The 13,678-nt window shown below is 31.9% G+C and overlaps 3 protein-coding genes and 1 long non-coding RNA gene across 7 annotated transcripts; 1 reads left to right on the top strand and 3 right to left on the bottom strand.

Annotated features, from left to right (window-relative positions):
- Positions 1 to 1,156: 1,156 nt before the first annotated feature.
- On the bottom strand, positions 1,157 to 3,403 carry LOC123656065 (sodium/hydrogen exchanger 6-like). Its single transcript, XM_045591792.1, has 4 exons — positions 3,048 to 3,403; positions 1,877 to 2,068; positions 1,447 to 1,530; positions 1,157 to 1,277 (listed from the first exon to the last, which is right to left on the bottom strand). Exons 1-4 carry the CDS (start codon positions 3,081 to 3,083, stop codon positions 1,239 to 1,241), a joined length of 351 nt encoding a protein of 116 aa, XP_045447748.1. The 5' UTR covers positions 3,084 to 3,403; the 3' UTR covers positions 1,157 to 1,238.
- A 246-nt stretch (positions 3,404 to 3,649) lies between these two features.
- On the bottom strand, positions 3,650 to 5,922 carry LOC123656045 (glutamic acid-rich protein-like). 3 transcript variants are annotated; one of them, XM_045591776.1, is made up of 6 exons: positions 5,811 to 5,922; positions 5,572 to 5,684; positions 5,314 to 5,502; positions 5,062 to 5,171; positions 4,186 to 4,458; positions 3,650 to 3,976 (listed from the first exon to the last, which is right to left on the bottom strand). In XM_045591776.1, the coding sequence occupies exons 2-6, from the start codon at positions 5,621 to 5,623 to the stop codon at positions 3,665 to 3,667; spliced, it is 936 nt and encodes a 311-aa protein (XP_045447732.1). In that variant the 5' UTR covers positions 5,624 to 5,684; positions 5,811 to 5,922; the 3' UTR covers positions 3,650 to 3,664. The 3 variants fall into 3 exon arrangements, with proteins under 3 accessions (XP_045447732.1, XP_045447737.1, XP_045447726.1); XM_045591781.1 differs by having other exon boundaries at positions 5,829 to 5,922; XM_045591770.1 differs by lacking the exon at positions 5,811 to 5,922 and having other exon boundaries at positions 5,572 to 5,804.
- Positions 5,923 to 6,175: 253 nt separating this feature from the next.
- Positions 6,176 to 12,718, top strand: LOC123669094 (metallo-beta-lactamase domain-containing protein 1-like). 2 transcript variants are annotated; one of them, XM_045602734.1, is made up of 5 exons: positions 6,176 to 6,484; positions 7,926 to 8,090; positions 8,644 to 8,757; positions 9,087 to 9,312; positions 12,330 to 12,718. In XM_045602734.1, exons 1-4 carry the CDS (start codon positions 6,334 to 6,336, stop codon positions 9,287 to 9,289), a joined length of 633 nt encoding a protein of 210 aa, XP_045458690.1. In that variant the 5' UTR covers positions 6,176 to 6,333; the 3' UTR covers positions 9,290 to 9,312; positions 12,330 to 12,718. The 2 variants fall into 2 exon arrangements, with proteins under 2 accessions (XP_045458690.1, XP_045458696.1); XM_045602740.1 differs by lacking the exon at positions 9,087 to 9,312.
- LOC123669112 lies at positions 6,508 to 7,010 on the bottom strand. The gene is made up of 2 exons (XR_006745690.1): positions 6,896 to 7,010; positions 6,508 to 6,814 (listed from the first exon to the last, which is right to left on the bottom strand). It is a non-coding gene; the product is annotated as an uncharacterized LOC123669112 (long non-coding RNA).
- Positions 12,719 to 13,678: the final 960 nt, after the last annotated feature.

The following is a 13,678-nucleotide window of genomic DNA, read 5'->3' as shown; positions in this document are numbered from 1 at the left end:
GTTAATTATTATTGAATGTTTAAAATAATATCAGTAAAGATACCAAGACTAGACTAAATATTTTAGAAATTCGAAAAAACGGTATCAACAAATATATATAATTTTATATATATATATATATATATATATATATATATATAAATAGAAATTTTGACAAAATCTATTTTTAATATTATTTTTACTATATACTATATTACTTTATTAGTAAAAAGTGTAATGCTTTGTCAGGATTATTGTTCAATTTTTAGTCAGAATAAACTATTATGTAATACTCTTTTCTTCATAAATTTGCTAATGGTATCTTTTTAATACAAATAGTCTATTAATATGATAATAAGGTACCAAAGACAAAAATTATATATATATCAGGATATTTTATGTATACTTATCTTTTTTTTTTATTATAAAAATGATGTTCATTTTATGATGTATATAAAGTCCATACATACCTCAATATATATAACAGAAGTATTTTTATAAATTTGCAGTAAAAATATATATTATTAAACAAAAGTAAAGAATTTCTTTAATTGTAACGCTTACTTTGTGAAATACTTAAGCACAATGTGAAATAACTGTACATTTAATATGTAAATCACAAACTGCAAACACATTTACTGTTATACCAAGAAAAAATATTTATTTTAGGTTAATAGAAATTGAATACTAGTGACGAAGTGTGAGAAAGATAATTTTGAACAATTGTACTTTAGTACATAGTATGGCGAAAAATTTTGCACATTTATGATTGGGTGGGTCAAGAAAAGTTTAAATTATTTAAAAAATTATACCATTACTTTTTATGTAACACGTCACAATTGTAATGGTTATATATGTCCAGCTAGAACTACAAAAAATTCTATTAACACTAAAAAGCTTGGCATGACCGCTACTTACACTAGTACTCCGAGGAGCCCTAAACATTGTAGCTACACCAATCAGAAAATAGAAAAATACATTTTAAAATCTGAAAGTGGCATCTTCATAAAATAATTATAATATAAATATAGAGATCGTGGCACAAAGAGCATTAAATTTTGTAACTGTTTTGTTTATTATATATTACTTCCAGTAATACCCTCTACCGAGATTCTTGTATCCACAAGTCCGGGCCAAAGTTGCTGCGTGCAATAACAAAAAAAAAAAATCTATTAACAAAAAAAAACCCATGTATTATCTATGTACATGTAAATTTCTAGACCTTAAATCACAGCCGCAGTTCACTAATGCTACAATGATTATACATTTCCATATCCATTCCGTATGTTATAAGTTAGCTGCAACCAAAGAAAAAAATCACACTATATAAATAAACTAAAAAGCTGTAAAAAGTATATATGAAGATAGAAAGAGAGTAAATTTTCACAAGTGAGATATTTATTGGCTATTATAGTATAAAACATAAAGATGCCTAAATAATAGTTTTACGCAAAATTATAAGTATACCTGAGGGTCGATAGTTGTAGGAACAGGTTGAGGTTCATCAATACACAGGTCAGAATCTGAGTCTGTTCTTCGTAGGCTGTTTTCCTATAGGAGAAAGGTAAATTTTGTTATAAAAATTATATTAAACTTTTTTTAAACTGTCTGAAAAAAATAACTGCGAAAAACCTCGCAAAGGAAAGAAATTTAATTTTTTTTTATTAATACATTTAAAGGTAAGGCATAATTGAGATTTAATTATTAGATAAATTTGGATTAAAAATTCAAAAAATAAAATTTATTTTATATTATGCGTTAGCCTATTCTATTGTATTGTATTTAAAATAGACAAGGATGTAAAATCTTAATACATATTTTGTATGATGTAAAGAACGAGTATACAAAGTAGATTTTTATGTCGGAACCAATTATAATATTAATCGTAAACACTTACACCCTGTGTGTACTGCCTCGTCGTAGTCAACAGCCTAGCGAGCGGTCTCAGGAAGGCTGGCAGTGTCTCGGTGAGAGGCGGCCGTGCGTGCGTCAACAGAGGCTTGAGCAGTTTCGAGTCGACGGCTCCCCACAGACGAGCGAGCCTCGCCTTCTCCCCTCCCCCCGCGCCGTCCCCGCTCCGCGGAGTATCCTGATACATTTAACGAGACAATACATACAATCGTCATTATATAAGTTACAATATAAATGAATTTTTTATAAACGTTAACTTCATTAATTACAGATTTTCAATAAAAACATATTTTATTGAAAGGTAAATAGGAAAGAAATGAAAAAAAAGAGGCATTTGCTTAAAAGTGGAAAATCTACAATATCTTCACTTATAGTCAACTATTTCTTTTTAAAAATATACTGTGTATTTTCAAAATTTTATTGCATATAATTTACAAAAGTCCATATTTGTAAGCCTTAACAATAATGAAAAAACATCGATACCTAACATTAGCTGTGTGAGATAATAAAAGCATTTTTTAATAAAAACAATAAACCATATAGTTTAATATTTTTGTTACGAAATGTTGTTAGGTATAGAAGTTTATGCATGCATTCGTGTTTCATTACACATCATGCTATTACTTCAAAGTTGAGAAAATGGAAGAAACAAGAATTTACATACTTCGTAAGTCTAGTTGGTAAGGCATAATCACTCCATTTTCGTCATTGCCCCACTTAACTACCATGCGGCCGTTCTAGACATTAAACCAAATAAAAAAATAAAGTAACATGCAAAATGCGAAAAAGTTGATGAGATTGTGAATTGATGTTAGTTTCTTTTTAGTTCTTTGGTGATTTTTTTTTATTATAAAAGAAAAAAAAGGAATTAATAATTAAAAGGCAATTGAAGGAATTTATAAATGAACAAATTGTCGAACGAAAGAGACAAGTTTTAAGAATCTTTTACTTTAGGCTTCAGATGTTAATTAAAAGCTTGTATTCAGGTATAGTAGTAAGAGTAATCATGCATGTGATTATGTAAAATATTATAAAAGGAGTAAAAAGTCTGCAGTCAAATTAATATTACTGATCTCTTATGTCATTGTTAGTAATTTGCAGAAAAGTTAAGTAATGAGAGTCGGTGTAATTCACATGCATATAAGGTTCTTCCTTACAGATGCCCTGTCGCTACTGGGTGAATGAGAGTCCATATTTCGAAGGCCGAAACTTATTTCAGCTGGCTGAACAACAAATAATTTGATTCATAAGTTTTAATAACTCAAAGACAAGGGATTTGAGGATCAGAAAACAGAATAAAAAAAAAAAAAAACATATAACTGACGTTGGATTGAAAACATATAGGATTTACGAGAAAATGGACATAGATTAATTTTTTTTTGTAATTACATTCTCAAACATTTAAATTGCAGGATACCGCCGAATCCAGACGTACCACCATTGTACTAATGATATTATAAGGATCACGTGAATATTATTATTATTAGTATTTAGTGAATGTAACCCTGAAGTGAAAAAAAGTTTTAATTATTAGTTTTTTTTAGTACATAATTGGTAGTATGTGTCAATGATTCATATTTGGCTCTAAAACATCAAAAATGAAGTTAGTTATAAATACATAATAAAATCTTTTATTAAAAATATGTATAAAAAAAATTATATATGTAAAATCTTCATTTTTTTTTAACAAAAACCAGAATTACAAACAAAGCTTTAAATCAGTTAGTAGCCAATCATATCAAAATATTAAATTGTTAACTGTATTCACACAGTTTCATTCGCTATTATTTTTTTGCACCTCATAATTATTTTCCTGAGAGGTATCTTGTTCAATTTTATCGTATTTATTACTTTCATCATCGACCTCATCATCTTTGTATTCATCATCTTTGTATTCATCGTCACCTTCATCTTCATCACTTCCATCATCTTCATTTCGATCATCATCATCATCATCATCTACTTCATTACTTAGATTATTGTCTTCTTCATTTTCATTACTTAATTCGTCTTCGCTATTTTCTTCTAAACCATTTTGTTCTTCATTATATTTATATTGACTATAAGCTATGTCCTCATTGATATCCTGTTCAATACAAGCATTTGAAAAAATATCAATTTACTAATTATTCTAATTATACTAAGGTAAAACTGAAAGACAAAATAAGTTATTGATTAAAAAAAAAAAAAAAACAATTGAAGTCTGCCTCTTCATGTCTTTTACATGAGTTCACAGACTAGATGGTACAAAATTCAAAACACAAATTTGAAAGGTAAATATATCCACAATCACACCTCGTCATTCGAATCCTGTAAGTTTTCTTGACTTTCATCATAATTTTCTTTGTTTTCTTCTTCCTGTCTCTCTTCATTTTCATCTTCATCACTCTCAATATTTTCATCTTCATCACTCTCAATATTTTCATCATCATCATCTTCTTCATTTTCCTCGTCTTCTTCAACAGCATGTTCCTCATTTTCCTCGTGGCTCTCATCTTCATCTATATCATGTTCATCATCCTCCATGTCTTCATGCTCAGAATCAGCATGGTCATCAGTATCATCATCCTAAATTTTTGTGATCAGTTTGGAAAAAAAAAATTGCAAACAAAATTTTTAATCTTATCTTAAGTAGATTATTATGTCAAATTATGTAGTAACTTTACAAATAATACGATTTGTAATTTTATATGGAACAACACTAACAACTTTTAAGTAGTGTAGGGTCTTTTAAGAAGTATAGGGCAGTGATAAGATAATCATGATGATTTCTATAGTTTATTATTGGGATTAAAATAATAAGAATAGAATCATTGGATACAAAGACAAATCAAATAACTGCATACTTTTACATCTTAATACCAAGAGCAAATACTAGTAATGATATTTATTATATTAATTACTCATTTTTGAAATGATAGTGTGGTTTAGCAGAGTATGAAAATGCTAAACAATAAATTTTGTATATTTTGTAATTTTTTGTATCTGTGTAAAATGGAAAAAAACAACATTTGTAAAACGATCAGGATAACTGGTAAACATTCGTAAAGAAATTATTACTTATATATATTTTTTTTAAAAATAAATGTTGATGATTCTGTTGCCTTTTATAATAAAATGAACTGCGAAAATTTTATATAATCAAAAAGACATTGAATATGACAAACTTACAGGGTGCTTCAACTCTAAAGTATGTTCATCGTGATGGTCATCATCAGGGGCATCTTCCAACCATCCTTCCAAAACACCAGAATATCGAGACTCTACTGAGTTTGCTTCCACTGAAATAGAAATATGTAACCATTAACCAATGCATCATATGCATAAAATTTAATTAACTTAAAAATGAACTACTTAATATATATTTTTTATAAAAGTTGTCAATTTCTAGAAAATTAGTATATTCGTACATAAATTACTTACATTCAGTAAGACCTCTGTTTTCTAGTATAATTAATCCAATAAGAGTAGCCAGAACAGCCAGAAGCGAAAAGAATATAATTTTAGCACACCAATGTCCCCCAGTGCCATGATCATGATGAGAGTGTATGAAGACATCACCCTCGCCCAGTGCTGCTGCTGTACCACGAGGCTCCTCTATACCTAATTCATCTAAAATTATACCGCAAAAATTAGTAATGGTTAAATTAAATCTCGATAACATGCAAGTGTATTTCTTACCTTTCTTTTTCTTTTTATCTTTCCGCTTTCTTGGCTGTACATCTCCTGACATGTTTTAGTTTAATCTGACGCTCTTTAAGCGGCAGAAGATTAATTTTTATTGTTTCATAACCCTGAGTAAACAATGGAAGTACAATGAACTTGCAAATAAGTAACTAATCTTAAAAGATTCCAAATGCGCAGTTTTGATGAGCATATAGATGATTATTGGCGCACGTTGTAATATTAAAATAACCTACATAACAAAGTATCACTACCTAGTCGTTTCTTGAATTTATTTTAGAATTTAACCTAAAAATAACCGGGAAAGACAGCTGGGAAAACAGGAAATAGACAGGTGAATTGAAGCATAGTATGAAATTGACAGTCTTATTGGATATATAAATACAAAAATAAAAATAATTATAATTCAAGCTCTTGTAATAAAATTCAATATTTAATTAAACTTTATTTATAATATTTTAATAAAGAATAATTTATTCAAAAATTATTAAAAGTTAAAGCATTCTAAAATGCGAATGCATCCGAAAGCAGATCAACATAGATTAGGTATGCACTTATCAATATACTGGGCAGATCAATTGACGTAAAATTTCGTATTTCCCTCGGACTCCTGAGTTATTGTAGTGTCAGTCTGTCAGTTTTCAACAAACCACGGTTAAAAACAAATTGATAATATTAATATCTAAAAAAATAATTTTCGTACCAAATAATATAGTATATGAGATTATTTTTACAATTTTTTATTGCAAAAGTCTAATTATGTGTGACATTGTGGTGATGTATGATGGGTATTCGAATTTAAAAAATAAGCATGAAATGAAAGCAAATTGTAGTTGTACACTTATAAAAGGTTTCCACAATATAGTAGTAGACACTATGACATCTTGGGATAGAGATAAAATTATATTAGGTTTGTAATAAAACTGCGAGAAGTATATTTTAGTTTTTACCTATTTTATTACAATAAAAACAATAAAAATCATTATTGAAAAATTAGAGGAGTAAACCTGTTCTTAAACGATTTAAAAAAGGAGGTTCTCAATTCGACTGATTTCTTGTGTACTTCATAAGTTTTTTCTGGGTATTTGTTGCTACTAATTTTGCTGACTATTTTTTATTCAAAATCTGTTGGTGCTTGGTCTCATTTTAATTGGAGCGAGATCGGTATGTTAAGTAGTTGGTATGTCGTATCTCCGATCCCGGTTTCGCCTCCTGCCCCCTCCTACTCGTTCCAGGCGCCCTGGCAGTAAGGCTATGTTTAATATAACGAAATGGAACACAAAATTTAAGTTAAATTCATTTACGGTACACGCCTACATACTATGGAATGAACTCCCAAGTGACATCAGAACTAGTCCTTCCCATGTTCCCTTTAAATATAAATTAAAGAAATGCTTGCTTTCACTAGCTAATGTGTAATCATCTGTATAGAATATGTATGTATTTATATATATGTATGTATTGTGGTGAGTATGTATATGTCCAAGTGTATTTTTATATTTTGTTATGTATCTTTATATGTATTTGTTAGTATGTAGTATGTTATATTTTTAAATATATGTATATGTATAAATTTATCAAATTTGTTATCTTTTTTTTTAATGTTGTTTTTTCATTTCCTTCCTTCCTTTTCTTGCACTGTTTGCCTTGCTATACAAAGCATTTACTCGTGACCATGGGTTGACTGGAAGAAATCTCTTTCAGAGATAAATCCACCTTTGCCATAAACCTTATTATTGTTGTTTCTACATGTATTTTATGAGTGCAATAAAGTATATAATATAGACAATCAGGATCTAATTATATTTTCGTTACAAAAAAAATAACCTACCACTTTTTTGAGGATAGAATAACGCTTGGCTCCGGCGTTGCGGGAAGTGCAGCCCTTCCGCCCTTGCGTGTGAAAGCTCGCTCACTTATGCTCCATTCCGTAGCGGAGGCTGGTCGCCCAAGGCGACCTCAGCCGCGCCTCTAGGCATTCGTCCACGCGGCGGGCTAGGGCTGCCCTCCCTCCGCGCCTCTGGTTTCAAAAAAAAACCACTCTAGGTGTAGGGCAGACCAAGACCACATGGATAGTGGGGTGCTCCAATTCGGTAGCACAGAAAACCCCCATCTTCAGCCCTTCTCCCATCAAACCCCATAAAATTAGATCCCGATTGTGTGTAGAATAGCAGATTAGTTTTTTAGTTATCCTTAATAATGTGTATTTAATTGTCTATTTTTCAATTACATTGATGTTCTCATTTTATTACTTTTCAATGTAAATTGAAGTTGAGTGAGTTTTTTTGATAACAAACACAATTATTTATTTAAAATAGTTTTAAGTACATTATTTTTCAATTATATTTCAGCTTTGAAAAAGGAAGATCTTACAGTAGATGATATAAGTTATGTCATATCCACACACGGACATTCAGACCATATAGGCAATAATAATCTGTTCCTTAAAGCGAAACACATTGTTGGATTCAGTGTTTCCTTTAAAGATGACTATTACTTGCATCCCTTTGATGAAGGTAATTTTATTTTCTTATATTATTTTATATTTTACTAGCTGACCCGGCGAACTTCGTATCGCCTAACACAAACTCTATTGTATGGTATTAAAGTTCAAATTGACTTTTAAGTATTATCACAAATCTTCTTTTCTTATGGGAGTATAGAAAAGTGTTGTTTTTAGACTTTTTCAGGAAATTTAAATTTTTTTTTTGAAATTTTCTCCCCGTAAGAACCATCCTCGTACTTCAAGGAACATTTTAAAAAAAGAATTAGCGAAATCGGTCCAACCGTTCTCGAGTTTTGCGCTTAGCAACACATTCAGCGACTCATTTTTATATTATAGATTATATTTAATTAGGTATAAGAAAATAAACCGAAACAAAAGCAATAATATTAGATAGTATTTAAAAATAATAGTTATTACTGAAATTATTATATTTTAAACAAGTAATACAAATTAATATACATAGTTAATTATTAATCAAGTGTAGTTTAAAAAATTTGTGATTGAGTGTGTAAAGTAATTTTTAACAACATAAAAAAATACAAGATTACTCGTAATTTTTTCAGGAGAAGAATTTAAAATTAACAATAATGTAAAAGTTATTCCAACTCCAGGACATACTCTCACAGATGTAACAGTTTTAGTAATTTCTAATTCCAAAGAAACTGTAGCACTTACAGGTGAGTTCAATGTATATTTTTGCGTTAAGTAATAACTTATGTACCCATACATATTATATTCACCACATATTACAAAGAGGTTAATGATTGTTGGCCCCCTTGGTAGGGGGTTAAAAAGTTTCAGGGTTGCATACTTTAGGGACCACCCCACTATGACGATAAGGGCACCTGGGGGTTTTAGTGGGTATTCCATGCGCGTATTGTCTGCAAAGGGAGCCCAATACTCCCGTTGTTTTCGGGTGGCGGGCTTGTGCGTAAATGTATTTTCCAGTGTTGTTCCAATAAATGATTGCCAATGTTATTATTATGTATTGCAAAATTTATTTTAGGTGATTTATTTGAAAAGTTTGAAGATATAGAAGATCCTGGTATATGGCTTGATGCAGGTAGTGAAGATGAGGTTCTACAAAGAAAAAATAGGTCTAAAGTAGCTCAATTAGCAGATTGGATTGTTCCAGGACATGGGCCAAAGTTTAAAGTTACAGATGAAATTAGGGAAATTCTTTTAAAACAAATTCATATCCAATCTTGATTGAAGTACATATGTAATAGTATGTAAGTATATTTATTATTAACTTGCTGTGCTCGCGACTTCGTCCGGGTGGGATTTAACAAAAAAGTTATTGTTCAGTTTGCAGTGATAAAATAAATAAATTTCTGAAATAAAAGTAGCCTAGGTTACTCCTTGTTACATTAGATATCTGCAAGTGACAGTGCCGGCAAAATCGGTTTAGCCGTTTCAGAGATTAGCCGGAACAAACAGACAAACAGACAGAAAAACTGACAGAAATATGTACTGTTTATATATACATACGCATTAAATTAAAAGCGCAAAAGAAAAAGAGTTGTTGGCTTGTGTTCTGTGAAAGCTTGTCTCCGTCTTCTCATCCCTCATTAGTGTGGCGAAATATTAAAAAATTCCGTGGTTCTTTTTCCCTTAATGATAGCCCTATAATTAATGACACTTCACTTTGGTTAGATTCCTTCTCTCAGAAGTTGGCTCCTGCATCGGCTCCGTCTTTTGAGGAAAGTCGCGTTTTTTTAAGTTCGTCGCGTACTCCCCTCGGTGAATTTGATCGCCCCTTTTCGCTGGAGGAGTTTCAATTGGTTTTAAATTCCTTAAAGGACTCTTCACCTGGTGTTGATGATATTCCTTACTCCTTTGTGGTAAGAAGTGGCCTGGAAACACAGAGGACTTGTCTAAATTTTTTAAATTCCATTTTTCAATCGGAAATTCCTCCAGAGGAATGGGGGACTCAAATCATTATACCTATTTTAAAGCCGGGAAAGCTTGGTAATGATCCCTCTTCTTATCGCCCAATTGCTCTATCAACAACCCTGGCAAAAATTTTAGAGCACCTCATTAAAAATAGGCTTGAGTGGATCGTAGAGAACAATGGCATTCTTTCCAAGACTCAGTTCGGTTTTCGAAAAGGTCGCAGTACAGTAGATAGCCTCAGTATCTTCATTACTGATATCCGCACTGCCTTCTCAAAAAACGAATCATTGGTGGGAGTGTTCCTTGACGTGTCGTCCGCCTACGATAATGTGCTTCTTCCGGTGCTCAGGCAAAAGATGCTTCATCTGAGTCTTCCTGTGAAGATAGTAAATTATGTCTGCAATTACTTGTCAACCCGTTCTATTATAGTTAATTATCAAAATTCCACCCTCCCACCTAAGAAAGTTTGGAAAGGTCTTCTCCAAGGTTCGGTACTTAGCCCTCTTTTGTATAATATTTATACTAACGACCTTGACCTTTCAGTTAGTTCTTTCTGCAATGTTTTGCAATATGCGGACGATGTGGCATTGTACATTTCTGGCACGGATATACTAGAATGCTCTAACCGACTTAATTCCTCTATTTATTATTTAAATGAGTGGTTGGATAGACATGGTTTATCCATATCTACCGAAAAAAGTAGTGTGGTCGTGTTCTCTAGGAGGAGATCTATACCTAATGTAATAATAGTTTCAGACAACCCAGTTTTCCCGGTTAGGGATTGTGTTAAATTTTTAGGAGTATACCTTGACTCATGAATGACTGGCTCTCAACATGTTAATCATGTTCTAAATAAGTCAGAAAATAATGTCAATATTCTTCGCTCACTTTCTGGAGTGTGGTGGGGTTCGCATCCCTACACACAGAAGCTCCTCTATAATGCTCTGGTCCGCAGTCACTTTGACTATGGAGTTTTTCTACTTGAGCCCTGCAATAAAACCTGTTTAAAAATGTTAGATAGGGTACAATCTAAATCACTCCGTATAATTATAGGGGCTATGAAGTCTTCCCCTATCAATGCTATGCAGGTGGAATGTGTCGATCCACCCCTACATCTGCGACGTCAGTACCTTGCTGATAGGTTTATCTTTAAAGCTCTCCAAGACTCTCAACATCCACTTATTCGTAAGCTTAGTGTTCTGTCCCAGCTTACTTCTTCCTCCAACTATTGGTGCCATAAAGATATCCCCTGTCTCCTTAAGAGTTACCTAAAGTTTACATCTCTACCATGCCCAGTTGCTCAATTCAGACTTAACCCTCTTTATGATACCCCCTTTTCTTCTGTTGTCTTCTCCCCCAAGATTATCCTAGATTTACCCATAAGTAAGGATTACATGGTGGCCAACTCTCAATTCAATTCTATTATGAACAGACAGTTTAAAGACTGGTTAATTATATATACTGATGCATCTAAATTGTCTGAGTTGGATTGTGTGGGTGTGGCTGTCTGGATTCCTAAAGTTAATGTTATTATAAATTACAGATTACCACCAATATCCTCGGTTTTTACAGGTGAAGTTTTGGCTATTCTTGAAGCTCTTAAATTTGTTGAGTCACACCGTCTTGACAAATCCATTATTATTACTGACTCGAAGAGTGCCCTACAAGCAATTACTTCTAATCAATTTCGAACAAAGTCAAGATTTCCGATAATCCTGAACATTAAACATATACTTTTTAATTTGAATAATAACAATATTAAAGTTGAGCTGGGTTGGGTTCCTAGTCACTGTGGTATAGTTGGCAATGAGAATGTCGATCTTTACGCTAAGGAGGCAACTAGGTCCGGAGGGCTTAGTCAATTTAAGGTTTATTGTCAGGATGTCATTTCTCTTGCAAAAATTCATTTATCCTCAGTCTGGAATGAACTGTGGATGCAGTCTAGCAGAACTACGGGAAGGCACTATGCTGATATCCAAAGGCAAATACCCTCCAAACCTTGGTTTTTTAAGTACTACAAAGCGGCCAAGTATGTATGTTCCACAATATGCCGACTTCGCCTTGGCCATTCTTGCAACCCTGTCTTTCTAGCCAAATTAAGAATTAGAGACAGCTCCCTTTGTGAATGCGGATTAGACGAAGGCTCCCCTGAACACATATTTTTTAGCTGCTCACAAAATGTATCCTCACTATATAATTTTCTTCCACCTGTTATCCCACGCCCTACTGATTTTAAATCTGTGCTATCCTTTGTACATACACCATTTGTTGATACTTTGTGTGCGTTTATTGTAGAAAATAACATTAGACTATAGAGTAATGTCCTACTAACCTTTGTTGTGTTTTGTTCTAGGTAGAGCAACAGTTTCTTTCAATATCGGTAAAAAAAAAACTTTTTTCTTTTTATTTAACTTGTACTTCCGCAATTATTGATAAATAGCAAAGTCAGTCTTGTCAATGTCCTAACTGAACAACAGACACTCACCGAACATTGAAGCATCTACTCTGATACTGGCAATTCCGCAAGGGTACTAAAGCCAAAGAAGAAGAAGAAGAAGAAGAAGAAGAAGAAGTTAAAAGCGGTTATTTTAATATTACAAACAGATAATCCAATTTTATTTATTTGTATAGATTTTAAAGTTGAAGAATACTTTTCTGATATTTAGTAAAATGTGCAGGATTTTTTTTTAAATTTTGTATTACATAATCTATACATATAATAAAATGGTAGGAAAGTCAAAACTGTACATTAAATATTTTTTTAAAAGAATACTTGGGCTGTGATCTACAATTGATGCCGAAGCCAAAAATATAGTTTTTAGAATTTTTGTCTGTTTGTCTGTATGTATGTCCGGGATAAACTCAAAAAGTACCGCGTGGATTTACTTCAAATTTGGCACGAAAATTATTAAGAAGTCGGGTCAACATATAGGGTACATACACATGCTATCACCTACCGGGAACGAGCAGTGAACCTTTATTTCCTCAACGCATTCTGTAACAACGTGTAATCTAATGACGCATATTTGAATGTTATTGTTATTATGTTAATAACCATGCTATATAAGCTAGCTTCACACTATAAAAATCACGCAATATAAGTAGGTAACTAAGCCGATAAACATATTTAAATGAATATAAGTAGACAAGACAATTTTAAAGCAGCACCATCTATGAAATTTTTCTGTAGATATGAAATGTAAAGAAAAAACGGGTAAATGAATGTTATTTTAAAAGGTATAATCGTAGGTATTTTTGGTGCTGTATAGCGTTCACGCAGACGACGTCGCGGGCAGCAGCTAGTCTATACATATAATAAAATGGTAGGAAAATCAAAACTGTACATTGAATATTTTTTTAAAAGAATACTTGGGGTGTGGTCTACAATCGATACTGAAGGCAAAAAAATTATTTTTAGAATTTTTGTCTATTTGTCTGTATGTATGTCCGGGATAAACTCAAAAAGTACCGCATGGATTTACTTCAAATTTGATACGAATATTATTAAGAAGTCGGGTCAACATATAGGCTACATATTATCATGTTATCACATACCGGGAATAAGCAGTGAACCTTTATTTCCTCAACGCATTCTGTAACAACGTGTAATCTAACGACGCATATTTGAATGTTGTTGTTATTATGTTAATAACCATGCTATATAAGCTAGCTTCACACTATAAAAATCACGCAATATAAGTA

This window comes from Melitaea cinxia, chromosome 1, assembly GCF_905220565.1.
Source record: "Melitaea cinxia chromosome 1, ilMelCinx1.1, whole genome shotgun sequence".
NCBI classification, from domain to species: domain Eukaryota; kingdom Metazoa; phylum Arthropoda; class Insecta; order Lepidoptera; family Nymphalidae; genus Melitaea; species Melitaea cinxia.
This window is presented reverse-complemented; position numbering and strand designations above follow the sequence as displayed.

Coding starts and splice junctions, on each gene's coding strand:
- LOC123656045 (XM_045591776.1), bottom strand. CDS start 5,623: ATGTCAGGAGATGTACAGCCAAGAAAGCGGAAAGATAAAAAGAAAAAG. Junction 5,172..5,313: donor AAACAGAGGTCTTACTGAAT/GTAAGTAATTTA, acceptor TTTCTATTTCAG/TGGAAGCAAACTCAGTAGAG. Junction 3,977..4,185: donor TACAGGATTCGAATGACGAG/GTGTGATTGTGG, acceptor TGTATTGAACAG/GATATCAATGAGGACATAGC.
- LOC123669094 (XM_045602734.1), top strand. CDS start 6,334: ATGTGTGACATTGTGGTGATGTATGATGGGTATTCGAATTTAAAAAAT. Junction 8,091..8,643: donor CTTGCATCCCTTTGATGAAG/GTAATTTTATTT, acceptor TAATTTTTTCAG/GAGAAGAATTTAAAATTAAC. Junction 8,758..9,086: donor AGAAACTGTAGCACTTACAG/GTGAGTTCAATG, acceptor AATTTATTTTAG/GTGATTTATTTGAAAAGTTT.
- LOC123656065 (XM_045591792.1), bottom strand. CDS start 3,083: ATGGACTCTCATTCACCCAGTAGCGACAGGGCATCT. Junction 1,531..1,876: donor CGAGGCAGTACACACAGGGT/GTAAGTGTTTAC, acceptor TTTCTCCTATAG/GAAAACAGCCTACGAAGAAC. Junction 1,278..1,446: donor CTACAACTATCGACCCTCAG/GTATACTTATAA, acceptor CTTTGGTTGCAG/CTAACTTATAACATACGGAA.